Source organism: Symphodus melops, assembly GCF_947650265.1.
Source record: "Symphodus melops genome assembly, chromosome: 13".
Taxonomy (NCBI): Eukaryota; Metazoa; Chordata; class Actinopteri; order Labriformes; family Labridae; genus Symphodus; species Symphodus melops.
The window spans coordinates 22,974,189-23,001,260 of NC_136703.1; the positions used below are offsets into that span (position 1 = coordinate 22,974,189).

The 27,072-nt window shown below is 43.5% G+C and overlaps 1 protein-coding gene and 1 long non-coding RNA gene across 2 annotated transcripts in view; one reads left to right on the plus strand and one right to left on the minus strand.

Moving 5' to 3' along the window:
• plxna2 (plexin A2) overlaps positions 1–12,318 on the plus strand; it is a 188,986-nt gene extending 176,668 nt beyond the window's left edge. Inside the window, exons 27-32 of the mRNA XM_079360016.1 lie at positions 3,041–3,140; positions 6,286–6,476; positions 6,681–6,850; positions 7,027–7,239; positions 7,505–7,655; positions 11,601–12,318. Of these exons, the coding sequence (XP_079216142.1) occupies positions 3,041–3,140; positions 6,286–6,476; positions 6,681–6,850; positions 7,027–7,239; positions 7,505–7,655; positions 11,601–11,696 (921 nt within the window). The 3' untranslated portion in view covers positions 11,697–12,318. The remainder of the gene's footprint in view (positions 1–3,040; positions 3,141–6,285; positions 6,477–6,680; positions 6,851–7,026; positions 7,240–7,504; positions 7,656–11,600) is intronic.
• LOC306834189 lies at positions 12,220–16,648 on the minus strand. Its single transcript, XR_013780459.1, has 2 exons — positions 14,395–16,648; positions 12,220–13,043 (listed from the first exon to the last, which is right to left on the minus strand). It is a non-coding gene; the product is annotated as an uncharacterized lncRNA (long non-coding RNA).
• Between the last annotated feature and the right edge of the window lie 10,424 nt (positions 16,649–27,072).

Genomic DNA, 27,072 nt, shown 5'->3' on the forward strand with positions numbered 1-27,072 from the left:
GTGACTGGCATTCAAGTCTTTAGAAGATTCCTAGCTTGTGCACCAATGGAAGCCCATTGGACGTTGCACATATGCACAGGTTGTGCGTTTCCAGGCCACTGGGCAGAGTCGACAGGTACGATAAACATCATGATCTTAGGGCGCGAGTCCCAGAGAGATGAGACACCGAAGGGGAACAGGCCAGGACCAGAGCTGTGGGATGAGAGAGATAGGGGCTGACCACACTCTGCTGTCTGCTCGGCCCTGTGCCGTCTAATGGAAGGTCTTATCACCGGCAGGGCCCACAGCCCTTATCGCACCTGCCCACTATCAGCCCCACACTGGATTATCCCTGAAGGGCGAATCTGCACGCCTTCAATCATTTACTCTATCACAAGGACCAATCTCTGCTGTAGCCTCTCTGTCAGCCATAAAAAAAAGCAGAGAGAAAAGGGAGAGAGATGGAAGGAGGCGCAAAAGGGAAAAGGAGGGAACAGAGAAGCTATTTCATGCTCCTCAGAGAAAATGTATCACAGGAAGAGAGAAACTTCACGGAAGTCCTCGCTGATGGTGTATTAGAGTTTCTCGGTTCATTCTGGGACAAGAGGAGGCTATAGGATGGAGAGGGCCGTGGAAATTAAGTTCAGGAAAGTGAAGACAAATTGGAAGGAGGTGAGGAAGGAAGAAAAAGAAAGAATAAAAGATGGCCATTTTGGGGTTGGGGGGTTGGGGTGGATTTGAGTACCATTTTTCATTTTTCTCCAAGAGGCCAGGGTTCCATGGTGCATCTTTAAGAGGATTCCTCCAGATTCCATTCCCAATTCCAAGTGTCTCTCCAGTGTGGCGACTAGAGGCCAGATGGCAACTTCAGCTAATAGCACAGCCGAGATTATCTTGGAAAGAGAGCGGGAGAAAGGGGCGAGGACGAGGCTGAGAGGCGCTTGGCACTCAATAGCAAGGAAGAACTATGTACACGCCAATCCCAACATCCACAAGCTCTGTCTCCAACAAAGACCGCAAGAGCCCAGTCCTGCTAAAGCAAATGAAAAGAGGAATTTTCTTCTTTTCCGTAGATTCTTTGAGGTACTCCTTTTGGAGCCTGGCATTTGCCTTTTGTTTATTTCTCCACTGGAGGCTCGTCAGTTTTTCTTTGCCGGGTCTGAAGCCGAAATCCCTCCTCAGGGTGGACTGTAAATGCCAGCCAACAAGCTGTTTGTTGTTGTTGGCGCCCCGAAAGGAACCTCAAGTTTTGTTCTGCTGGGTTTTTGTGTTGTCTGAAAAAGGGATGTTTTGGTGCACTCGCAGTTGTAGCATTTCAAAGATTAAGTCAAGTTTAATTGCAGCTTCATGATTATTTAATGACATTGTTAGACTGCTAAAGGATCTGTGAAGGCGGAATCTGTCTTTAAACCATTCATTTAAAAGTCTTTGCACCTCTTTTTCTCAGCTCATAATACAGGGCCAAGAGCTCTTTGTAAATATAAACCACACAGGGGGAAAAGGATGATCCTCATTTTCTGTCTCATATTCTTAATGCAAAACAGTGTCTTGTCTTCTTCTTCTTTTTTCCTCCCTGACCCCGACGCCATGCTGCTGTGATGCTGTTATTAAACCTCCATACCCCCGTTTTTCTTTAAGGGTGTTTCGTGTATTCTAGTCTTCTGCTTCCCCTCTCTCTCTCTCTCTCTCTCTCTCTTTATGTCGCTCTCTATTCCTCCCTCGCTCTCTCCCTCTTAGCATCTTATCGCAGCTCAGAAGCTTACATCATGTCTCTAATGTTTGTGAAGGGGATGACAATGACAGTCGTGTTGAGTACAGCCATCATGCAGCCGCAGCACTCTGCTCAGCTGTGGGAGAAAAAAAAGAAGCCACAGGGCTCCTGGAGAACAGCAGGGAGAGGAGATATGACAGAACAAGACGAGGGGTGCAGGCGTTCTGTTCACTCACTTTCCTTCATGTCGTCAGCTGTACCCTTTCATACTAACATGACATAACGTTACTCGCAAAGAATAGTTTTGAACAAAGTGTGAACTTCGCACACAGTTAGGACTCACCACTTACAAACATTACACTTCGGACTTTCATCATGCTTCACATACATCACACCGAGTCAAAGGATTCATCGGTGCTCACTCTTCCAGAGCACAAAGGATTGTGGGTCTTCATTGCCAAAATTGCATGCTGGTGTCTTAGCGTTATCTATAAATGCAATCAGAGGTGCACAGTTGATCAAATCTGTGACTTTGTTCTCCCTAATCTGTCAGTGAAGACATAAACATGACGGCAGTTTTATCCCTTAATTGATTGAAGTCAATGTTTAAGTCTCCAGACTTAAACGAGGCACCATGATCGCGTGTTAAAACCTGACTTAAGCCCCGATTCCACCAAGCGGTCCGGTATGGATCAGCACAGTTTGGTTTGGTAAAGCCTGATCCTGTTTGCGTTTTCACACCCTACCGTGCCATATTTGGTAGGCGGCATGTGAGCCGTGTCAGCTATGTAATAGTGCCTCATCATACTGGCTAATAGCTAACAGCTAACCCGCTAATAAATTCAACAATGAAGAAAAATGCGACACACACATTGATATCCCCAAAGGAACTGAACCAAACAGTTGGACGGTAAGGGTCGGTTATTTGGGGATCTTTCCCAGCTTTAGTCTGTTAAAGCGCCGCAAAATGCGTGCCGTACAAAGACAAACCAAACTGAACCATCTGGTGGAAACAGTGCTTCAGGTTCACTTGGAAAAGTCAAGGTGAAGGATCTGTTGTTGAGGGTCCGCAGCACAATTTGAAACCGGTGTACTTTGTACTATGTAGGGACCTCCAACTTAGCGTCAACATTTTTAAATTAATTCAGGAAAGACAGCGCAAAGAAGTACAAAAAGAGAACGACAAGCATCATGTAGGAGCTTGATTAGCAAGTCTAACTACAGCATGTTGGACTGTTAATAATATAATAATATAAGGTACATTCATCATATAAGTTGGGGGAAAGAGTTGCAGTACTCTTAATGTTTGGGTTTATGACGATGTCATATGTCTCATGTGTCTCCTCACAGGTGTCAGACCGCTGCGTGGTGGCCTTGGTACCCAAACAGACCTCATCGTACAACATCCCCTCCTCAGCCAGCATATCCCGCTCGTCCATCAGCAGATATGGTGAGTCCATGAACCAGTGGCTTCATCAATGGCATTGATTTCAAAATGCAATACATCATTATGAATGCGTTTGCAGGCTTATTCAACAAGTCACCCGAAAGTGAATCCCATTCAGACGAGATCTCGATGCTCTTTCTGTCTTACACACATCAAAAGGTGTTTAATGTTGGCAGTTTCACACATGAACAAAGCCCCATATGTGCTCTCCCCAAAGCGATGGTCAGCTCGGTTTGGAGCTGCTCTCCTTTTTGCTGCAGTGTATTTTCTCTCAACCTTTTTCTCTCTCCAACTGTGTGTGCTGCAGTTTGCTTTTCAGTTCAGGTCCAAACTCTGTTGGATGTTACAACAATGAAGAGAATATAGAGAGAAAGAGATAAAGGGGAGAAGAAAGCGAGAGATATAGCCACTGTTTTCCAGTCTCCCTATTATTGTAATGAAGATGCATTCTGTGCAGGGCACACACACACACACACACGCATGCGAACACACACACACGTGCGTCAGATGTTCGTGTAGTTTCGTGCTGCTGGGTGCCAAATTTGGTTCCTTTCCAGACACACGCAGCAGCACGAGGCGACTGGTGATTACTAATTATTCTGTGTGAATGATACTTCACACAAACACAGACAGATAAGTGAGCATGGCCAATTATCAGGATAGGGGAGAGAAATTGAAGGCTGGCTTGAAAACACAGAGAGCACAGCAGACTTCTACCTCCAAGCAATGACTAGTTTTATCCAGGCTCAGGTACCTGTGGATTCTTAACGTGAAAAAAGTTTTAACCAAAGTGCTCTAATGATGACAAATGTGGATCGAAATCTGCAAAATAACTGATAAAATATTGCCATGACAAAAGTAATGGTGAACAAATATAACCTGAAATGTAACAAAATGGAGGAATAATTGCCTGAATTAAAATTGCAGTGACAACTTTTACATGTTAATACTCTTCAACAGCTTGCTCTCGAGGGATACTTTTATATGTCAGGAAATTGTAATAAGCTGCTGAGAGGCTCCACTTTTCTGCATTCTTCTTTTTTTTGGGGGGGGGGGGGGAGTATTCAGGCGTTGTACGTGCAGGGCGGGGGGGGGGGAGTATTCAGGCGTTGTACGTGCAGGGGGGGGGGGGGGGGGGGGGATTATTCAGGCGTTGTACGTGCATGGAATAAAAAGCGGAGGGCTCCGCTGGCATGGTCCTGTCCCTCATCAATCATGGGTTGGCACAGCAGCCGCAGCTGCACCCCGACACCTGCTGATGGATTCATACCAATTTACCGTTCAACACTTAGCATCTTGACTCAATTTTCACCTCAGGCATCCCCCCCCCCCCCCCCCACCTCCCAATGCAACACCATACTGCCTGGATGTGTCCAGAAGCCTCGGACTACAGCCCACAGAGCAAAGATCTGTTGTTGTTTTTTTTAACATGTAATTGTCCCATCTTGTAAGGTAAAAATCCAACCAAGAGCTTCTACTTTATTCTGTTTGTCTTTGGTTAGAGGGTTTATAAACAAACAGAGGATTCTGGTTGAGGAAATAGCCAAGTGGTTAAAAAAACACTGGCTGGAATAACATTGGATTCGTGACCTCAGTCCATTCTTGCACTCAGGTTCATATTTTCAGCTCCCCCCAGCTCGCAGCTCACACCCTTGTGGTAAGTCTGGAGGCGCAGGTTGGTTTTATTTGAAAGGTGTAAGTGGTCGCGTCAGCAGCAGAAAGCTTTGTTGTTCAGCTTTGCCTTTAAAACCAGGTCAGAGAGATCCTCTTTGAGATTCTCAAATCCTAAAAGCTCCAGAGATCCGACTGCCAGGGAGAGATGTTGGATAATTAGAGAAACTGAAACCAGTATCATTCAGACGCAGCGAGGAGGACGAGGCAGGAACACGAGAGCAGCAGAGATGAGGAGGATGTATGGATGAAGGAGGGTCCTTTCATTGCCTCGCAAATTAAAGATCTTTTGATGCATTGATCGGAGTGTGACAGCGACGTTTTCAACACAGCGCTGGTACAATATGGCAGGGGAGAGCCAATTACAAGTGCTTTTAAGAGAAGCCAGCAGCAAGCATGTCTCAGTCAATCAGAGAGGCGGGGGATGATGGTATAAGTGAGAGCAGAAAGAAAAAAAGAAAAGGCAAGCGAAAGAAAAATCAAAGAAAGAAGGACATTGAGACTCTTTGTCCTAAACAGTACATTTCTGCTGTTAAGATTTTCCCCAGAGAGCAAGTTTCTTTGAGGTTTTCATTGTTAATCCAGAGCAGAGACCAGAGTCTAAACAAAAGTAACCACGGTAAATAAAGACGGGGTGAAATAAAGTCCATCAGGCTTAACTTAAACCCAAAAAGGTCTCTGTTCCAGGGGTTGAACTTTCTGAAAGTTCAGGGACTTTTGGGAAGGTCCTTTTAGCGCTAAACATCGAAGATAGGTCAAGTAGTCGTAGCATTTAAAAAAGGCTGGCAGAGCAGCAAGAATTCAGACCGTCCGGATGTGTTTCAGACTCTTCTTTAAGTATTCACAAGTATATGAGGAAGTATGTGCTGCCAATTCCCCCATTATGCACCAGCTAGCTTAAAGAGAGGAGAGTGTACGGGGTCCAATCAGAAAAGGTCTTAATGCTAAACTGTAGCTGTCAGCTTTCTATTGATTAAGATGGCTTTCAGGGGGCTCTTTGTATCTTGGTAACTCAACGATGTGTTCGGGGAACCTTTCAGTCCTTTTTAAAAGTAGCTTTTGGGACTCAAAGTTTCAGGTACTTTTAATGTAAACCTGTCTTTCTGTGTTGAATAAGACAAATGTGTGGCAAGTGTTTTTGTTTTTCGCCCGTTTTATGTTGTCATCTAGGATTCCAGTATGAAGAGAGACACTTCTAAGTGATGCGGGACCACTTCCTTTTCATTACTGTTTACTTCCATAAAATGATGCGTTTCCTTTATAGAGCTGGAAGAAGAGTTGTGAAGAGACACTAAGGAGCGGTGGAATAGAGTTGAAAAAGTGCCTGTGAGAGAACGTGGCCTTGCTGTTGGAGTTATTAATGTTTGCTTCACATGTGTCTCAGCGACAGCTTGGAGGCAGCGTTTGTTTTCCTAATCATTCACATTCTGTCTCTCTCTCTCTCTCTCTCTCTATTTTTTTTTATTTCTTCGTACAGACTCTTCGTTCCGATACACGGGCAGTCCCGACAGCCTGCGTTCACGCGCTCCCATGATCACTCCTGATCTAGAAAGTGGCGTGAAGGTGTGGCACCTGGTGAAGAACCACGAACATGGAGACCAGAAGGAGGGAGACCGAGGCAGCAAAATGGTCTCTGAGATTTACCTGACCAGGCTGCTAGCGACCAAGGTATGTTCATCGTCTGCCATAGACTTCTGTATGTCAACACTAGAGCACGCTACCGTAAATATTATCGACTGGCCACTTAATCGGACTCGAGTCAACCCATCATAACCTGTACAGTGTTGCTCAGTGAATATATCTGATGCCTGGGTCAGGTGTTGACTCTCGCTACCCATGAGTCACTAACCTTGTTTGCTGCTTTTCTTTCAGGGTACGCTACAAAAATTTGTCGACGACCTATTCGAGACGTTGTTCAGTACAGTCCACAGAGGGAGCACGCTCCCCCTCGCCATCAAATACATGTTTGACTTCCTGGACGAGCAGGCGGACAAACACGGAATCCACGATACAGACGTACGCCACACGTGGAAAAGCAACTGGTAAGACTTTCTGTCAGAGACACAAGATTAATATCACACAAAAAAAAACAAGTAGGGTGATGTCATAACTGCTCCAGTGTGACATGACGAGTCTATTTTTAGATCAGGGGGAGTAAAGCTCAGCTGGAGTATTCATTAACCATGCGAGACTCTTACTTATTCCCTTTGTCTTCCAGCCTTCCGCTGCGTTTCTGGGTGAATGTGATCAAGAACCCGCAGTTCGTGTTTGACATCCATAAGAGCAGCATCACGGACGCCTGCCTGTCTGTCGTAGCTCAGACTTTCATGGATTCTTGCTCCACTTCAGAGCACCGCCTGGGCAAAGACTCCCCATCCAATAAGCTGCTCTACGCTAAAGATATCCCCAATTATAAGAGCTGGGTAGAGAGGTAAGAACTGTTCACCATTCTGATCCCCTCACACATCACATCACGTCACATCTTTATGTATCCTCTTACTGGATTCTTTGGAGGAATTGATTCATAAGTCTCTTTCTTCTTGCCTGCACTTCTCATTTTTATTCTCTGAATGACTGTTATCAGCTCTTCGCTGTCAGTGAAAGTGATATTGTGCCTCGAAAAGTAGACTTTAAGAAATGTAGATCTCAGTTAGGCTATTACATCGACTCAAAGAGTTTCTCTTCTGCCCCCTCAGGTACTACGCCGACATCAACCGGTTGCCAGCCATCAGCGACCAGGACATGAACGCTTATTTGGCAGAGCAGGCCAGACTGCACTCCACAGAGTTCAACATGCTCAGCGCTCTCAACGAGATCTACTCGTACATCAGCAAGTACAGCGAGGAGGTGAGTGATGTTTCCCTTTACTGGCATACACACACACACACACACACACACAGGGCGGGCACAAATGGCCCAGCGGTCTGGTCGCACCGCATGACTTGTGTGTACAAAGGGGTCACGTTAGGGGAAGTTTGGTAGGAAGAAGTCAGTCCAACATGGCAAAAAGACCAAAGATTACCGTAAATTCCGTACTATTGAGCGCACCTGGATATAAGCCGCACCGGCTAAAAATAAGTAAATAAATGTATTTGTACATATATAAGCCGCACTTGATTATAAGCCGCAGGTGTCCACGCTATAACAAGAGCTATTTACACAGACGTAGGCTACCGGTAACATCCGCAAATACTGTAGCGTCCGTACGGAAAGGACGACGAGAGCGTTCAAATAATAACTTTTAATAACCCGATCACTGTCGGCCGTGACCACGCCGTTTACAGCGGAGAACAAAACCATAACTTGCCGTAACAATCCAACTCTCTCCCCCAGCGTTCTCTCATACAGCCGCTCAACACGTTCTCGCTGGTGCATTCACTGACTCTCCACATAATCGGAATTATGAACACATTATCAACTACTGACTTTACAACATGAACCGTTACAATACGAAGCCTAGCCGACGGTGTCTGTAACACGGCTGAAGAAAAAGATGACCGTAATATATTTCACAAGAAAAAGTCCATCCATTCACTGCCTCAGAATGACTTCATTACTCACTTCCTCAGTCTCTGTTGTCGCTGTCAGTGTCATCTTAACGTGCAGCAGCTCTGTTAGCTTCTTTGATAGCCAGCTCGATCGCCTTTAACTTGAAAGCTGCATCATATGTATTTCTCCGTGTGTTTTCCATGATGAGGGTGCGTGCATGAAGCGCAAAATGACTGATATTAAGATCCGACGTGACGAAGTCAAATGTTTTTGCGGCAGAAGCTCATTGTCCCCCATAAAAAATCCATGCATTAGCCGCACCGGAGTAGAAGCCGCAGTGCTCGAAGTGTGAGAAAAAAGTAGCGGCTTATAGTCCGGAATTTACGGTAATTCTAAAAATAATAATAATAATAATTCTATCTGTTTTTTGGGGAAATAATCAGAAATATTCAACCTATGAACAATAGTTTGCATTCATTTTTTTTTGTATTAACCTCGATTGAACCAGGAGAAAACAATGAACATAAAATACCTCTAATAAATTACAAGACATGAACTGACACAGCAAATGTTTGTCCACATAGCCTGCAATCAAAAATATATCCAGGTGTTCACGTCATTAAACTTCACCTTAAAAGCATCCAATGAGACCAGCTCAGTGAGTTTCTCCATTTCACGTTGCTTTTGTCCGTCTCTCTCTCTATATTCACCTCTTTTTGTTTGCCTTTGTCCATCTAATGTCTCCTGTTGTACTGATCGCATGAACTCCTACAAACAAGCTATATTCAAATGTATAATAATTAAGGCACCAATGTTTACTCAGGTAAAGGTGAACCTTGCCCTCTAGGCTTCTGTTTCCGTGCGGCGTCATTCATTTCCAGAGCTTTGTGATCTCACATGAACCCCCCTCCCCGTCCTCTGCACTTCATACTGATCTCCTCCACTCGCAGATTCTACCTGCAGGCCTGTCCCAGGCGCTGAATCCGTAATGAGCTGCTGCCTCCCTGAATCAGCCGCTAATTATGGGCAGATTGAGAGCGCAAATTGAACATAAAAAGGCGTGCCTCATATTTGCTGCACACTCTAACGCGGGTGGATGTTGGCCTCTTTGTTCCCAGACCGTACAGAAGTGTCAAAGGTTAGTGAGGTCAGCTCAGAGTCTTCAGTAGACTTCCCCAAAGCCCCGAGGCCTGCTGAGACCTGAGCTTTAACAAGACGCTGCGTCTGATCCGTGGAGTAGAAAGTGAATATCTACAAGCTCTCAGCATGCTGCACTGTCATTTCGCAGCGTTGAGTTAGTGTGGGCTATCTATTATATAGGGCTCTCATGGGCAACACACACACACACACACACACACACAGTCAGATCACAGGAAGCGTAGCGAGGAGGGAGGAAGATAGGGAAGGAGGACGCATTTATAGAGACATTCTGCTTCTAATGTCAGCTCCTCCTCTGGGAAGCATTAGCCTGACCTTTATGTTGTACCACTCTCTTTCTCTCTCTCTCTCTCTCTCTCTCTCTCTCTCTCTCGCTCTCTCTCGCTCTCCCTCTCTCCCTCATTCCTTTACAGGCCTCCTCTTTTCTCCCATTATCCAGTCAGCTTCCCCCTTTGCTCCCCATGAATCTCACACGCCCACTTTTGCTGCCTCTGCAGTTGCAGCCCTCTGAAGCACACGTTGCATTGAGACATATGCAGAACACTCGCGCATGCACTCTACACATGTACCCGGTCACTCCTGCAGTAGCTGCCATTCCCCCAGAGTGCAGTGTGTTAAAAAAAAAAAAAAAAAACATTCTTACTCAGCTCTTCACAGAAGGGTTGGCGTCAGGCTCACAGGGCCCGAGCTGCAGCCTACTTAAATGGATTTGGGAGATGGTTGTGGGAGCTGCACCTGCATACAGTGCCGCAGATTAATAATAGATTGCTATCGGGCCACGATGAAGAGTAGGAAGCGCACTGCCAGTAGCTGCCAAGCTTTAAGAGCACTTAAGCAGATGAGAGGAAGATGATAGGTGGGCAGACAGAGAGTGTGTTCTGCAACAAAACAGGGAGCAAACAAAAGGTTTGCCATGCTGTGCAGAAAAAGAGAAGAAGAAAGTAGCTGACGAACTTTTACTGGAGTGAAGATAAAAAAGTCCACTCCCCTCAAACATCTGATAGAAATGACGTTCTTGTCACTCGCAACTCTGCAGACTTTATTGAAAGTACAAAAAGTGATTAGTACACATAATGGAACCCCATAAATGAACCTGACCAAGATAACACGCAATTGCAGTAACAAGCCGTACAAACTAATGCACATCCAAAAAAAACATAATAAAAACAAAGCAGAATAGCTTCTGATTGACTTGTGTGGGTGTAAATAAATGACTAAACACAATGTCTAAGAGGGGGGGGGAGGACCTTGCATAATCTAAAAATGTGGATTTTTGGGTGACACTTTCTTCCTCTAAATTCCTCTATTATTTATCTCTTCCCGCAGAATATTCCAAATGGCACATTGCATAAGAGTGGTCAATTAATTATTCTTTTTGAATCATCAATTATTCACTCAAACACTGCGCTCTGGGCTGGTCTGAGAAGTGTGATGTTAAATGTGTTCACGGTGCCAAACAGGTACACAAACCAGACACATCATGTTGATGAAAAAGAGGCTGCAGTGTTTGTGCGTGGAGATGCCTATCAGAGGTGATGGAGACGTGGCCCATATTGTAATATATTTTCCCCTGCTTTATATTCCTATTAAAGGGCCTTTGCCATGTGTGTTGGTGCCACTCTGACTGATATTCGCCCTGACAAGGCAGACACGAGATGAGAGAATGAAGAGGGAGCCTGTCTGAATCCCTTTTGAACCTCTTTGACAAATGCCAAATTTACAAGAAACGGGCTCAGAAGATAAAAAGGGAAAGGCTAATACACAAATATTCTGCGGTGTTGTCACAGACAAAGGCAGTGATGTAACTCTCTTGTTATTCTTTCATGTGACGTCCATATAGAAACCAGCAGAGCCGGCTCCTCTGCAGACATGTTAGGATCCCATAGCATACTCTTCTGCTTCAAAAGCACAAACTGGTTGATATTTAAGGGTTATAATATTTGTATTAGATGATTGTGTGCACCTGCAGATACAGGTTCCAATTATAAACAGCATCAGAGCTGTTATTAATATTGGAGCAACTCTAAACTACCTCTTTAAGTATTTTTTTTGTCTGTAGTTATCAGATTGAATTGCACAACAGAAATAAGGATGCAGTGTATTTTTTATTGCTGGTATTTGACCACAGTTGTGTCTTGTGTACAGATCACAGCAGCTCTGGAGCAGGACGAACAGGCGAGGAAGCAGCGGTTAGCCTACAAGGTGGATCAGCTCATCTCTGCCATGTCCTACGAGAGCTGAGAGTCAGAGAGACGGGACCATGACCTATAAGGACCATCCAAAAACAGGTCCGGCATCACTTACCTCTCATTTTGGGAGCTAGCTTGAACCCTGAGCCAGACCTGGGACCTCTCTGTATCCACAGCCGTAAAGACTTCAACTGCTTTCCTTTGTATTCCTCCTGCCTCCTCCCTATGTTGGCACCAGCTCAAAGTCCACAGACTAATAATAAACCTGGCCCTGCAGCTGGGGCTGATAATGGCATGGAGGAGGAACATCAGCAGAGGAGGCATCAACATGGCTTGTATTTATTTATTTTTTTTGTTTTGTTTCTCAAAGGATATTTTCTCTCAGTTTGACAGGAAATTGTATGTTGTGTGTGTGTGTGCGTGCGTGTGTGCACGAGTGTGTGTTTGTGTCATGCAGAAGAAGACTCCTCAGCAAATTGAGAAACAGATTTTATTCTTTACTCACTTCTGAGTGTGAAACGGACAAAAGTCAAGAAGAAGAAGAAGAAGGACAGATCTCAAGCTGGACAGCTGAGTTGGCATTCAGATTTTTATTTTTGTACTTGTACATTTGAATATTATCAGTTGCAGTTGAAATATACCACACATGATCTCCATACATGTTGTATAAAGACGTGTAACATGACATGAGGGGTGGTTTCACAGGCCCACGTCTCCTCCCACTCATCCCCTCGTTGGACTGATGCTTCACACGACACGGACTAAACCTCTTATCCAATTCAGAAGTGTACAGGAAACATGAGACTATGTGCTCATCATCTTAGAGTGAATAGATCTCCACTCGTGATGGTCACGGTTCAGCCAGCATGCTTGCACCTAAACTGAGGATTATAGAGAAGAAGTGTATTTAAAGGATTACCTTAAAATCAGCATCACTCTGGTTTTCAAGGCTTTGTCCAGCAGTAAGGTCATCTGTGTATGTACCAGTTGCCAATCAGTGTATGTGAATGTACACATTTTTTTTGTCTGTATGTCTATTTGAGTTTTGCAAACAGTAAAGTGTTCAGTTGAACTGAGCTCTGTAGATTTGCATGAGCTCATCAAGTGAACAGCTATATTTGTCCGTCCTGGCCCAAAACCATCCAACTGCTTCCTAAACGTTATTTACCCTAAATGTGGCTAGCAGGGCTGCTAATACAGCACAGCCTGCACAGCTAGCAGTTAGCAGAGACAAACAACAGCAATTTAGCATTTTCTCATGGCAGCAATTTACCTCTGGCTTCACACTCAGGATGAGACGCTCAAATGATGTTGATGATGTTATTGTGTGCTGTTTTAGGTTGCAAATCATGTTCATGTACAAATTGTATCCATTCCCTGCTTCCTGATTGCTTAGCATCTGAAAAACAAAAATCAGAAAAAAACAGAGGGACCAACAAGCAACAAAATACTTAGTAAGATATCTGCTACCTATGGAAACCCTAAACATACTTTTTACATTACTGTGATAACAAGTACACTTTTGTTGTCTTATCTCGGGCCGGTTTTCCTGTGATGGTGAATTAATTTGAGTCGTGTTCTCTGAAGAACTTGAGAAATTAACTTGTAATTACAAGAAAACCAAATTTGTTCCTCAAGATGTTGAAATAAGTTTGAGCTCTTGAAAACAACCGGAGGAAAACAAAGTCAAATGAAATGTATGCGTCTGCATTGGGCTTCTGTAGGCTACCACCAGAAAAAAAACAGCTAAAATAGTTATTTAGCTACTTTCTAGCTGAAATATTTAAACTACAAAGTGCTATACTAAGTGGCTAAATGTCCACATTTAGCTTTTTTAAGCAAATATCAAAAGTTTTGAAACCTGTTAGCTAGGAAGTAGCTGAATACTAATAATTGAGTGGTGTTATAAGAAATGATATGCCTAGCTTAAATGTATCTGAGTCTTTTAAATGTTGTCTGAAACTTGCTCAATGCTAACATTCGCAGCTGTTGCCTCCCAACCTGAGTCTGACGTTTGAGGAAAATGGCCGCCATGTAAACATAATGAATAGGTCATTGTAGGTTAAAACACATCACACTGTCACCACTGTTATTCTCTTCAGGGAATAATGTTATGTGTACCTACGCTATCATAAAGATAGATGTGCTCCATCTTTGATTTTTATTCAGTGCCAATGAGTAACGTCAGATCTTGTTGGCCAGTTGACCACCATCCAAGTCAATAAGAAGCCTAGCTGAGTGGGTCTATATTGACTAAGTGCCAAAAGTTGCTGTTGTTTCAAATTTTTCACTAAATGTGTCAAAAAAAATCGGTTTATGCTTTACAAAGGGGTAAAAGCTGCAGAGCTAATTCAAGTTAAGGCTTCAGTAGCTGGGAGAATGGAGAGTTTTGAAACTCAAGAAAGGTACGAAACATAAGCATGGGGAAAAGAGATCATCAAAACATAAAACGTCTATATTTCATTTTTTATGTGTGTCACCTGACTTAAAACCAAAACATCACAAGCTACAGGCTGATGTAAACCTTCCATCCTTCTAGCTGGATGACAAACAACTTTAGATTCCGTCCTCTGGATAGGTGGTTTGATTTTCTTCCGAGACTGATCCATAGCTTGTTGTTTACATCAAGTACTTGAAAATAGGTGGTATTAAAGGTTTGCACAGTATACTGCAATTGTGTTTTTGAGAGCATGAAAAACACCAGTAGTAAGTGAAAGGTGCTTCTTTTCTCTGTGGCCTTAGATACCCACCTGCTTAGTGTTCTTGATCTTATTAGCCCTGGACTTGGGCACAGTCCTTTCTGTGCTCTAGACCCTAACCGTTTCTCACTGATACCACGGCTACGCCGCTCTGCTGAAAACTGTCTTAGCGAGATAAAGTAAAAGGAAAGGTGAAGAGGGTACGGCCGGGCTCAGGCAGACATCCCCTCTTCCAGAGCTCGACTCGCCCAAGCTGTTTGAAGAGAAGTGTCGAGAAATGAGGAGAGAGGGAAAGGTAGAAAAAGAGAGATAGAGAGAGAGAACCCCTTTAGCTCTAGTTTCCCGTTCGGCCTTTGAAGCTGCTCTTTGATCTGAGTTGGTTGTGTTCACAGTGAGATCAGGAGATGGAAAGAAGAAGAAAAAACATCAAACTAACAGGCAAGGAGAGTGTAGGACGAGGTGGTGATTGACATGCTGTTACAGTGTCTGACCAGTAGGGGCAGCAGCGGGGAAGAGAAGTTGGATTCGTTTCCCCCCTTCTTACTCACTAACCCCATAATACAAATGTACAGCTAAACAATGGGACACATAAAACAGAACACACAAAACTTCTTCCTTTTGATTAAGGTGTCTTCCCAATTTCAGCGAATAGAATTGTATCCTCCTCATACCTCACATTGCTTGTATGGAGTAATGCTTTTTATCATTTTAACAGGACCTAAATGCCTTTTTTCCTTTTGCAAGGGATGAATTGTACATTTAATAGAGTCTTTCCAACTCCGAGATAAGCTCCTCTGGACTCCAAAATGTGACAACATAATCAGAGACACACACATTGGTTAGAGAGTGGCTTTGATTATTTTTTTTCCTCTCAGAGATCATTTTATCAGGATCTTTCCTTTTGTCTTGTGTGAGATTTTTGCATGCGTTTTAATTCACACTTCAGTTCTGCTTGGTATTTCACATTGATCCGCTCTGTCATTAGTCTGACTGCAACTCTTAACAAAAGCCACATCTTAAATCACAGCTGAATGCACCTTTTTATTTTGTCAAAGAGATTCTTCCTGACTAGTTAGAGCTTGTTTCCATGCTGTACACTCATTGATGGGAACATTTGAATTCAGGCCGAACTGAGAAGAGGAAAGTTTGTTTACTCTTCCTGCTGCTCAGATCCCATTTGACTGCCAGTTTTGTGAAATATGGATATGTGCTCATAATAACAACCTCATTTCAGCTCAAGCTGACTGCTAATTGAAGATGCTTTGTGCACTTTTTCTGCTCTCAGTGTAAAGTGTTGCCGAAGAGATGGTTTTGTAGTTTTGACTGGCATGTGTCATTCCTTTATATGAAACAAAGCATTTAATCTGACTCTTTTTTTTTTGTTGTTGCTTAATCACATCAAACAGGGGAACTGAAATCCACATCAATATATTACCCTCAAGTCAAAATATCACCAAGTATAAAATGAGTATTCTTCCATTTAAAACACATTGTAAACAAACCCTTTGTAGACACTGGAGTTCTGTAAAATAGTACTTACTGGCAATGATGATGACGACGATGATGACGATAATAATAATGGCTGTCTGTTCTTCTTGTTTTATAAAAAGTGTTGTGAAAATTGTAAGAAACTTAAAGTATTTAAAAAAGGTTGTTCTCTTGTTTTTTTTATTTGCTTTGGTTTTGTTATGATAATATATTATTGTGTACCTATTGTAAATATGAAGCACACCTATTTTGCAAGCCAAGGATTCACTTTGTACTGTTGTTATATATAAATAAACTTTGCTGGTTAAAAATTGCATAGAACTGAAATCTGTATTCATGTCTTTTATTTAGCAAACCACTACATTTGAGAAGATTATAAGGCTGGAAACAGTTGAAGTCCTGGCACGGACGGAGTCTGGCAAATGGCCTGGTAGCGGGAGAGGTGCCAGTCCACTTCTTTGAGCAAGGCACCAAACATACTACTCTGGAGCACTCGCTGTGGACCTCTCCATGAATGCATGTCCATAGGATCCTGTTTGTGCTTAATGATTAACAGAGTATGAATTAATATTCTGCCCAATCAACTGCGCCACACCCCAGTCCAGTAGGTGGCGGTAATTCACCTTTTTAAATAAACGCTTGTCTTGGAGAAGAAAAACATTTCTTAGACATGTGTTTGACAAGCTGGCGTAAAGAAAGGATGCCGAGTTTGCCAGTATCAGTGTTTCTATGCAGTGTCCTCCTGTCTGTCCGGGGAACTGATGTCATGTTACTGAGACACTAAAGACAAGTTTAACAGGTGGTGTTTTCAAAAGGATACCTTTCAAAGTGGATTTATGGACCTTCAACAAAACGGACATGAACGACTCTAATATCCATAAAAAGGGCAAGTGACCTTGAATTAAAAAAAACCCGAGTGTGTTATCTCTGTGTGGTTAGATTAAACCGAGTAAAGGCCTCTGACAGGGACTGCGGTTCTGTTGTAAAGTCCAACAAAGTTTTTAAATCTCTCAATTGTGGTCGTTTGTCTTCATGCATGTCTGTTCTGTCAGACTGGGCTCAGCTTGTGTGTGTGTGTGTGTGTGTGTGTGTGTGTGTGTGTGTGTGTGTGTGTGTGCGCCCCACACCAGTCACATGAGGTTGCTAATGGAGGAGTCTGTCAGTGTGTTTAGCTGAAATTAAATGGCCTGGAGGTCACTTTTCTCACAGAGGATGGCTCTGAATGACCACTGAGGCAAAAGCTCATACATTTGTTCCACTGTCCACATTTTGGATGCATGATTAAACTCTAATGGAGTGAAAAAAAAAAACATGACACAAGTCATGCTGTTACAATATAAGCCAATGAACATTTCTTTCAAATTCACTTTGCAGAACGGAAAAATCAAGTCTATCTCAGGAGATATCTTATGACGTATTACACTGTATGCACACCTCCTTTGTAAAGCTAACATATACTCTGGTCATTTAACGTTCATCACTCGCTCATGTCTGTTGTAGCCACGTGTTGGTTGGTGTTTTTTTGATCCAAGATGTCAGATATCCTGAATTAAATTATACAAAGAATGAGGTTACTATATCATCAGACATGAAGACAAAATGCTAAGTTGACATGTTTCTGACTAGAATAGGAACGTGTATGCTGCTCAACATATTCCCGACATGAATATTATCATACTGCATTTTAAAGGGGCTCTATGTAACTCTATGTGTTTGCAGCGATACCGCATGGCCGTCAGGCGTACTGCATAACAGCAAAATGATTGATATGTAACTACAAGTTACATAACTTTCTACATGTATAAATAGTTTTTTATCACCCACTAATAAGCAAATGTTTAACTGATGTGAAAAAGTAGATGTTCACTGTCTATCTGCGTCGCCTGTATACAATTTTGCGTAGGTCCGATTTTCCCGCCAGTGCCTCAGGAAGTGTTGTTTTATTTGCGTTCTCATCATCATCCTCACACCGCTGCACTTCCTGAAATAAATAGTCCAAACTACGAACTCATCACACTCATCAGACTGTTATTTGTAGGATGGAGAGTGAGACGTACAGGCTCCTTCACACACTCTCACACGCGTTTGACCAAACATTATACCCGTAGATATCCAGTGTTTCAGCGGCGATGTTAATGCTTGTTTGCGTACGTACGAGCACGTATGACAAGCACGCGAGGGAGAGTGAGCGACGGGTTACTGGTGCAGTTCACCGGGCGGCCATGCGGTGTCGCTACAAACACAGTATTTTCTAAAGTTACATCTCGCACCTTTAAACACAGCGGTGTTCATTATTGTAATGAAGGCGCAGCCTGGCTGAGTTTGCTGAGGTGGAGTTGATTCCTGTGTCAACTCTGCGGTGCACACAGCGTATCGAGCGATATGTATTCTATATCTAGAATCCCTTGGCCAACCCTGCTCCTGTATTTCCTCCAGGGAAGGTCTAATCCCCGCTGCTTCTAATCCTGTACTGCTGAGACCAATTCAAATCCACGCGGGACTTAACGCCCTGTAATGCCTTTACAAGTAGTTGCATAAAGCTGACATCCCATTCGTTCTGGGTAGGATTCTCAGCCTGGATTACAAGGCAAATTCTCCAATAATTAATGTGAGTTGGCAAAAGAGGATGCCAGGGGTGAGTTCAGCTCCAGTTTCGAAGAATGGTGGGCTATTAATTTCACAATGAAACAACCGCTGACACCTTGTTGGACCTCAGAGCTTCTCCATGTGATCCTGATTGTTGTGAAATGACTTTCGTTTTCCCTTTTTTTTTGCAAATGTTTGAGTTCATCTGGAGTCGTCCTCCGTCGCCCATGTCTTTGATTAGGAAGAAAAGTTGTTGGGTTGTTTTGTTCCCAGAGTTGAGCTAAAAGCAATCACACTGGAGGTTAGATTTATGGCTGACAGCTCAGAGTGTCCTTGAGCCAACACCCCAAGGTGCTTCTGATGCATTCATGGGACAATCTAAGGAACCTTACACCCCACTATGCTGTGCACTTCATTTATCATTTAGATTAATGTATTCAAGCTATAGGTTATATCTGCTCAGAATACATTAGAGCCCTATTTGCAAGTATAAATGAGTAGTTTGTATTTTTAGTACAAAATGCTTGATAAGACCAAAATGGACAATCACAATGGTCCCACTTAAAATTCTCACTTAAATCTTTCAAATGAGTCATGTTTAGGTCTGCACAATAAGACTTTGTAATGTGTCCTTATCTAACATGCTAACAACTCCTAAAGCCTCCGTCCTATTAAAACCACAACATCTGAGACTTTACTTCATGATGGGAGTGTCCAGGCTCATGAGTGCTCTAAAGTCGATATGTATAATGGTGATGTGTTCTGGTGTTTTCACCTCCTGAGCTCTACCTGACTGTGGGGGGGGGGGGGGCCATGTCGAGCCGTGTCGCCATCAGTCCAAGCGAGAACAGCAAAACACAACGAAGAAGAATTCGTTTTTTAAGAAGGCTGAACTTTGTGTGAGTGGGTGAGGGGTTAAACTGTGGGACGGACGACTGCAACGAAGCTCAAAGGGACTGAATACAAGTAGATCGTTTCGAAACTGCGCCCTCTAGTGGATGATTTCTTTTAACATCTTCTGCCAACATGAAGGATGTGTGAAAGTAAACGGGTAGTGACTCGTTTACAACGCACGTACATAACGTAGGCAGCCATATTCCAGGTGATTATTGATTGTTCATTTCTTGATGGTGAAGGACAATTTATCATTCTGCTTCATCTGTACGAGGTACGAATGAAAAGTAGAGAGTTACTTTATCAAACTCCCGTGTGCTGTAGTCTTCAGCAAAAGTTCCTCAACCAGGACTAATTAGCGCGTTTATAAAGGATCATATTCAGCAGATTAACATGTGTAGTACTGTGATTTTTTTTTACAGAGACCAGATGGAGCATATTGAATCTAAACATTGTAAATCCTGATGTAGTTTTGGTTACTTTACTGTGACTGTTCATTATTGAATAAAGAGAGATAAAGGACATGGTTGATCAGATATCGGAGGGAAGCGGGGCAAGACAAACCAAGACAGGTGAGTGACGAAAGTAAAGAGAGATGCAAGATAAGACACCAGACGGGACGGAGTGAAGACATGAGAAGCAGCTCCAGAGGCTGAGAGGTGCGGGTCTTGGCTGGAAGTCGGTCGGACGGACGGAGGCAACTCATGAACGAATTTCAAATCCGGAGTGCTGAGCTCCCAGCGTCTATTTCTAGACGTGCGTCCTGCTGTCGGAGCTGTCATTCTTCGGTGTGCTCTGCAGCCCGTCTCGCTCGCTCGCCCCTCTCTCATTAACACTCCGCAGCACAACACACACAGACGACCAGATCAGTGTGCGCTCTGCATAAATCCGAGGTCTGAGACTCATCCTGCACCATGTGTGAACCGCTCACAAACCCAGCGATAAGTCACACATGCAGTAGAAAGTCTAAAAACAGCCCAGAGACGGAAAAAACATTGACAGCATGAGGTGCTAGATGGATGTCACCCACTGAGAAGTGTACTTACATCTTTAAGTCCTGAGACTAATATTTTTCTGTTTTCATCGAGGTCATGAGTGACCATATTTGGACAACAAGTTGGGGAAACATTTTAGAGAAACTCTTGTTATTGTCTGCTTTGTTCTGAATTTGGGTAAAACGAACATCATGCTGGATTGACTTAAAAACCAAAGCTCCGAAAAAAATTGGGACTAAACGATTAAATGTCTGCAGATGTTGCGTCACCGCTGTAACGCTGTAACGCTGTAAAGCTCTAATAATGGGCCCAGTGCCACGAGGCTCCACGAGCTGGCTGTTAGCTGTTACTCTTGTGGAATGATTTTCACCTTTAAAATGAAGACAGAGATGGAGCTGCAATGCTAGCCACGCTCGGCACACAGACCTGTGCTCATGAACATACAGGGAGGAACCGAGCCACTCCAGAAACCAGTCTCATGTCTCTTACCTGCAGACACTTTGATCATGGCTGTTTTCTCAGAGTTTTTCTAAACTTGAGGCTCGTCTGAATGGAACTGAGCGTTTCCTGTCTGGAATTTAAATGCCACAAACATCCCAAATAAATGTTATTAGATCGCAACTTAGATTTGAAATCAATAGATTCTATTCTATATTTATGTTTTACATTCAAATAACTCGTTTTACTTTGTAGTTTATATTCTATTCTATTATCGCTAAACTGAGCGTTTATTGTTATTATTGTTGTTGTTGCATGGCCTGTGGAACAGTTTCACTGCACAGCTGTCGGAGCATGTGACAAATGAAAATCTTGAATCTCGAAAGCTGTGCAATTAATCTCATGTGGTTTAATGAAGGCTGAATATTTTTTCCAGCTTTGGTGGAGTCTCCTTCTGCCAGTCATTAGACAGAATGCAGTTTCTTTTTGGCCTCACTGTTGAAACCAAGAGACCTTTTTTTTTCTTTCTCAATTCAGTGGGTGGGACAAAGAACGTGCATAAATGGAGCGACGAGCCCGAGGAATTTGGCTGATAATACGAACGTGTACAAATGAAGAAATTGCTTCAGTAATGTGAAGTCAGCTAGAAAGTTTTGCAATGACACTTTGTGACAAGTTTCTTCCACTTTAATCGAGCCCTGTGTCTGTCCTTATCAGCGGGGCTATGCAGATGACCGGTGTCTTTCTCTTGATGCGACTCGTACCCCCGCTCCCTGTGATGCTAATGAGGCTCTCCCAGCAGGCCCGCTGACAGCCTCCTGTTGTGTGGCCTCGTCTCTTTTAGCACTGCACAGCAAAAACAAAGACTTGGGCGGATGGCGTCCATTCAACCCAGCGCCCTGCTGCACCTGCACCAACTGTGCCTCCTGAAAGTGCAGGCGTAAGTGTATTTGTGCTATGCAAATGTGGAGGGGCATAAAAAAAAACAAAAAACGAAAATTCACAAAGTAACAGGGATGTGATGTGAATATGAAGTCACAGGACACACATAATTTGATTTTGTGTTTGTGTGCCTGTGCACCATGTGTGCCCACACACACACACTCACACACTGTGACACACACTAAGCCAGTGTGCTGCTTCCAGACTCAGGGTGCAGGTGAGAAACGCCTGCCAAATTTCCCTAGCCGGAGCACTCGTTTGCATATGCAGATGTTAATTACCACTGGAGCTTGTATGGGCCAATCAGCAGGCTGCTGGAACAGATTGCGCGTCCCGCTCTCCCCCTCCCACAGGTCGCCGTTTCCTCCGTTACTCCCCTGGCTGATAATAAAGATAATCACCTCCGATTTCCTTCATGGCTCATTTTCTCCTTCTCGCTCTTGAAAGGCCAGAGCGCCGCTGTCTGATTCTCCACGCTGTGCTCTTATCAGCACGCCAGGGCCGAGGACGGAGGCGCGGGGCTGAGGCGACGTACCACCTGCCACACGCTCACCAGAGGGGACAGATTGGTTCGGTCAGGGGCCGAGATACCGAGGGGTAATGAGTGCCAGATTATCCACCCGGTGTGCTGTAATTGTGGATGGAATGAAGAGTAAGGTCAGATCAGATGAGATCCTGTGATGGTTGTGATCTTACATGCTGACAGCAGTGTGTCGGCCTCGTCTGCTCCAATGAAAGCAGGTTTTCAAAAGCTGTGACACGAAGTGGTGGTCAACGACGTCGATGGATCATGGCAGTCAAAAATGGTTTAATTCATGCTCTTTAGAGAGGGGCAAATATCTTAAAGGTGGTCGATACAGATGAAACCAACATCCACATGAGAATTCTTATTCCATAGAATAATATCCTGAGCTACGTGGTCACTATGTCATTTGTGGAATGGGACACAATCTCAATTTTATCGATCAATAGAAAGAAAATAACCTGAGCTTAAAAAAAAAAAGTGTTCACACAGTTAGCATCATGAGCTGAGCAAATCTTGATGATCTGCTAGTTAGAGTGTGGCTCTGCACTGTGTGGGTTCAGGGTTAGGGGAGCCATCAGTTTAGCATTGAATTTATCACTTTCAGGAAAAGTATCAGCATCGTAGAATGCTAACTGCTAACCGCTAACTGCGATATTGATAGCGAAGCGTGTTGTAACTTGTTCCTGATCAGGATTATAAGGGGGGAAGGTCTGTGACACTGGCTGTAAAGAGCTCCACTGTTCTTTTTAAAACAATCACTCTCACAAAGGATGCCTGATGAGACATATTCGTCTTGACGCTGATTTCATGGCCCTTGTTACAAAGCAACACATTTAAATCATTGACACTACTCTGGCCTGTTGCACACCGTGTATCCAGTCGCTTCCCTTTCAGAGCGAGCCATCTGTTACGGGCCTGTACTATAGATCCAATTCCCACTTACTCTCTCCCTCTCTCTCTCTGTCTGTATCCGTCCTCGTGCTCCCCTGAATCCATTGTCCAGATAGAAACGTGCCTTGGTTAGCAAAGGCTTGCTTTCGGCACTCTTCTTTGAGAATTATTTAAGGCTTAGGAGTTTCTGTGAAATGAATATTTGATGTGGAGGACCTGAGCGTCTCCAGACGGGCCCAGAGCAACACTTCAGAGAACGTCTGTGTTGGAGGTGTGTAGCTCCCTGCCTCCAAACACACACACGCACGCACACACACAAAACACCTCATCCCTTCATCATACCCCAGAAGAAATGCGTTCAGCGTTTTCTGGAAGCGAGAATGAAAAGGTGTGCATGGTAACGTCTGGATGACGATCTGATCTTGGTTGCTTCTCGACTGAATCTGTTCTTTTCTTTGCCCTCTTCCTTTACACATTTGGCTTCGTTTCCTTCAAGGTCTCTCCAAAAATATTATGATTCTCTTTTTATTTTTTTTGGCGTGCGTTACTAATGTTCTCATATTTTCCCTTTGGCTCTAATCGTCAACCTCAATTTACGACATGTTGACAGTTTCAGCTGCACAGTATTAGTCAATTCCATATGTTTCCTGTGGGAAGAATTAGGGAGGCGCAACACAATAGCTTCAGTTCTTTCTGCCGCCACAAGAGTGCAGCGTTGAGTCATTCAGAAATCCCTCTCGTGCCTGAGAGAAGAGATGATGGCTTTTAAAGGCTGGTCCTGTAGTGCCATCTCATGGTTAGTTGTGTGGAGTGGTAGTATCTTTTTTTTTTTTCTTTTTTTTTTTTTTCCCCCCCAATGCAGAAGACAAGCCTTCACTGAGTTATAAAAAAAGATTTTACAACCCCATTTCCTTAAAAGTTGAGCTTGTGTATAAAATGTTAATAAAAAACGCATTATTTAATTGCAGACAGCACAACAACGTCATGTCTAATGTTCAAACTGAGAAATGTCATTGTTTGGAACATGTGATGGCCACATTTGATGAAGAGGGTCATGTATACTACTCTGATGTTTCACTTTTTCTCTTAACAAACTCTAAAGAGGAGCTGAGGAGGAAAAACTGATCCAACCGGGTAACAAGGTGAAAAAACTGATATTACAAATGAATTAAAGTTTTCCTTATTTTGGACAGGAGTTTTATACTTCTAATAATCACATTAATGATGTGTAAAAAAAACAACCTCTTGACCGGTCTTGATTTAAAATCTGGAGACAAGACTTTCAGAAAGTGGTCTGGAGTCTGAAGACCAGTTTGAACACTAACATGAACCATCAGTCGCCTCTGAGCTGTGTGATTCCTCAGTGTCAGCATCAAGCATCGTGCCTTTGTGCCATTTTCAATCAAACAAGGACTTTCAAATCATAAAACTGAACTCTCTGTGGAGCTTTAACGCTCCCGACAGATCGGATCCATAACCTCAAACGTTGTTCCCCTTCATCACAATGACTAGATGTTCCAATGCGTGACCTCCGTCATACTCCACCATCTGACTCGTGTGTGAAAGTGCTGCAGAGATGAATCAGACAGATCCGTAATGAGAGCCGTCTGTGGGCAGCCTGCACTCTGATGAATTAATACCACAGACCTTATCTGGCCATGTGCCGCCAGACCACACACACTTTATTGAGTACTTACTGGATACCAACATTTTACTCCACCGAACAACAGCAGCCTGTCTGTGCTCTTACTTTGTTGTGCTGTCTTTGAATTCTACGACTTCAGATGTTCATTTCACAGTCTGTCGCTGTTTTTACTGTCAAATGAACGTCCTGTTCTGTATCCATTGAAGAATAATTAAAATGTCTTTCGTTGTCTTTTTCTGCTGCCGTGGCAACAAGAATAATCTGAAAAGTTGGTCGTAAGTTTTCACTGGCAAAATCTGAAAGGACGACAGAATGTGAAGCGGTGAAAAATTCATTCTGATGAGTGAGTTTTTTTGAAGAGCTTAACTCTTTAGTTTCACTGGGTGGAAGTGAAGTCCTCTGCATCAATCTGCATAAAGACACCCATGATAGATACACTCGAGGAAAATCCTGATCAGTGGGTCTTAAAGCTCCTGGGGCTTGGAATAAATCTCTGCGAGATCCAAGGCACTCCTGACCTTCTCAACCCCTCTCAACCTTGAGCATAAATCACTTCAAGATGTCTGCCGAGCCAGCCAATCAGAGCCAATTAGGGCTAGTTAAAGACTTGTAGAGTTTTCAAACTAAAACACAAGGGAAGGGATACGAGGAAGCTGAGGGACGAAGAGCAGACTTGAAAGGAAGTTTGCAGTGAGACAAAGACGGGGGGGGGGGTTTTATGAACATGCTCATTGTAAGCCGGGGCTTTCCAAAAACAAAAAAAAGTTTTGACGTATCATGCATGATAATTTGCTCACAAAGCTGTCGCTCCACATCATCTGCGTGTTGTGTGAGTTGGGCTGGGTCAGCTGGGGCCTTTGGGACTGATTTAATGAACGATAGGAGTGGGCTCCCTCCAGAGGGAAGAACATCTGTATGGCATCAAGGCAGTGGAGAAAAAGCAAGGAGAGTTTAAAAGGTGGGAGGAGAAGGAAAGGGAGGATTTTTTGGCATCGGGATTGTTGTGTTTTTGGAATAATGCAGACCTCTAGATCAAGAAAGCCCAGCAGGTCACGCATATCAAGACGAAATGAAAAAAAAAAAGAGAGAGAGAGATGGAACTTTTCTACAACTGTGCATCAGATCATCCCGTCGCTGAGTCAAACGCTCAACGTATTTTTCCTGCAGGATGAATACGGCTGTGTTTTATGGGAAAAATAGTGTTTACACAGAAACATTCTTTGGGTTTCCAAGAACATGATGTAATAACAAAAGAGTTTGAGGCCTCTGTTGTTTCAACTGTTTGCTTCTGTCTCCTATGGCGGTCTGTTTTCCTCAATAGGACTTGTCAGTGGTGTCTAGATAATAGAACGCTGACGTCATATCCTGACAGCCTGAAAGACTTTGTGGGTTCAGGTTAAGTTCCTTCCTTCTTTAAAAAAAAAAAAACAAACACTGGTGATTTTAGAGTCACCAATTGATCTTAAGAGCATATCTGGAGATGGAAATTAGCTTGTTAGCTAAATCTGCTACAAAGCATCTCTTCTCTTCGTTTCTTTTTGTACACTGGTTGATTCAAATAAACTAAACCTCAATCTTTAAATTGTTGGAGGACGCCGAAGTACCTGAAGAGAACCCACACATGCACAGGGAGAACATGCACACAGGGGAAGGCCCCGTCACTAACCACTGCACCACTGTGCAGCCCTATCATTAAATGTGTCTTTAAATGTGAAGATTAAATACATAAAGTTTATATATGGTCACCTGTGGTTGAAGGCTGGTTAGGCCATTTTCTGCGGATAAATTTGTTTTACCATGTTGGTTGGCATTGTCTTTATGTCCTGACAGTAATTGATCACTCATGTGCTCTGAAAAAGACCCCCCCCCCCCCCCCCCCCAAAAAAAAAAAAAAAAAAATCTGTCTTCTGTTTAAGCTGTAAACATGTAAAAACTTTGCCCAATGTCGGCATTCGCTACACGTTTTCTGAACCAATCAAGCCTCTCTACTCCATGCACGCACGAGCCCACACTCAAAGCATGAGCTGAAATCTGCTGCTGGACCAACGGCGCTAGTGCATGTCAGTGAAGGGCGTGGCTTTAGAGGGAGCACAGAGGGGAGGGGGGTGGCTGAAGATGGAGTACGGAGAGAAAGCAACTTTTCAAAAAGGACCAACCCTGCATTTCAAAACAACACAACAACACAAATGGCGGTGAAAAAATGCTGAAGTCACAAACCAACATCTTCAACACAGTCCATGGTCTTGCAGAGGTCAGCCTGCTGTGCTATTCTATATCATTGCAACACCTTTGTCTTACTGTGTTGCTCTTTCCACCCAGCTCCC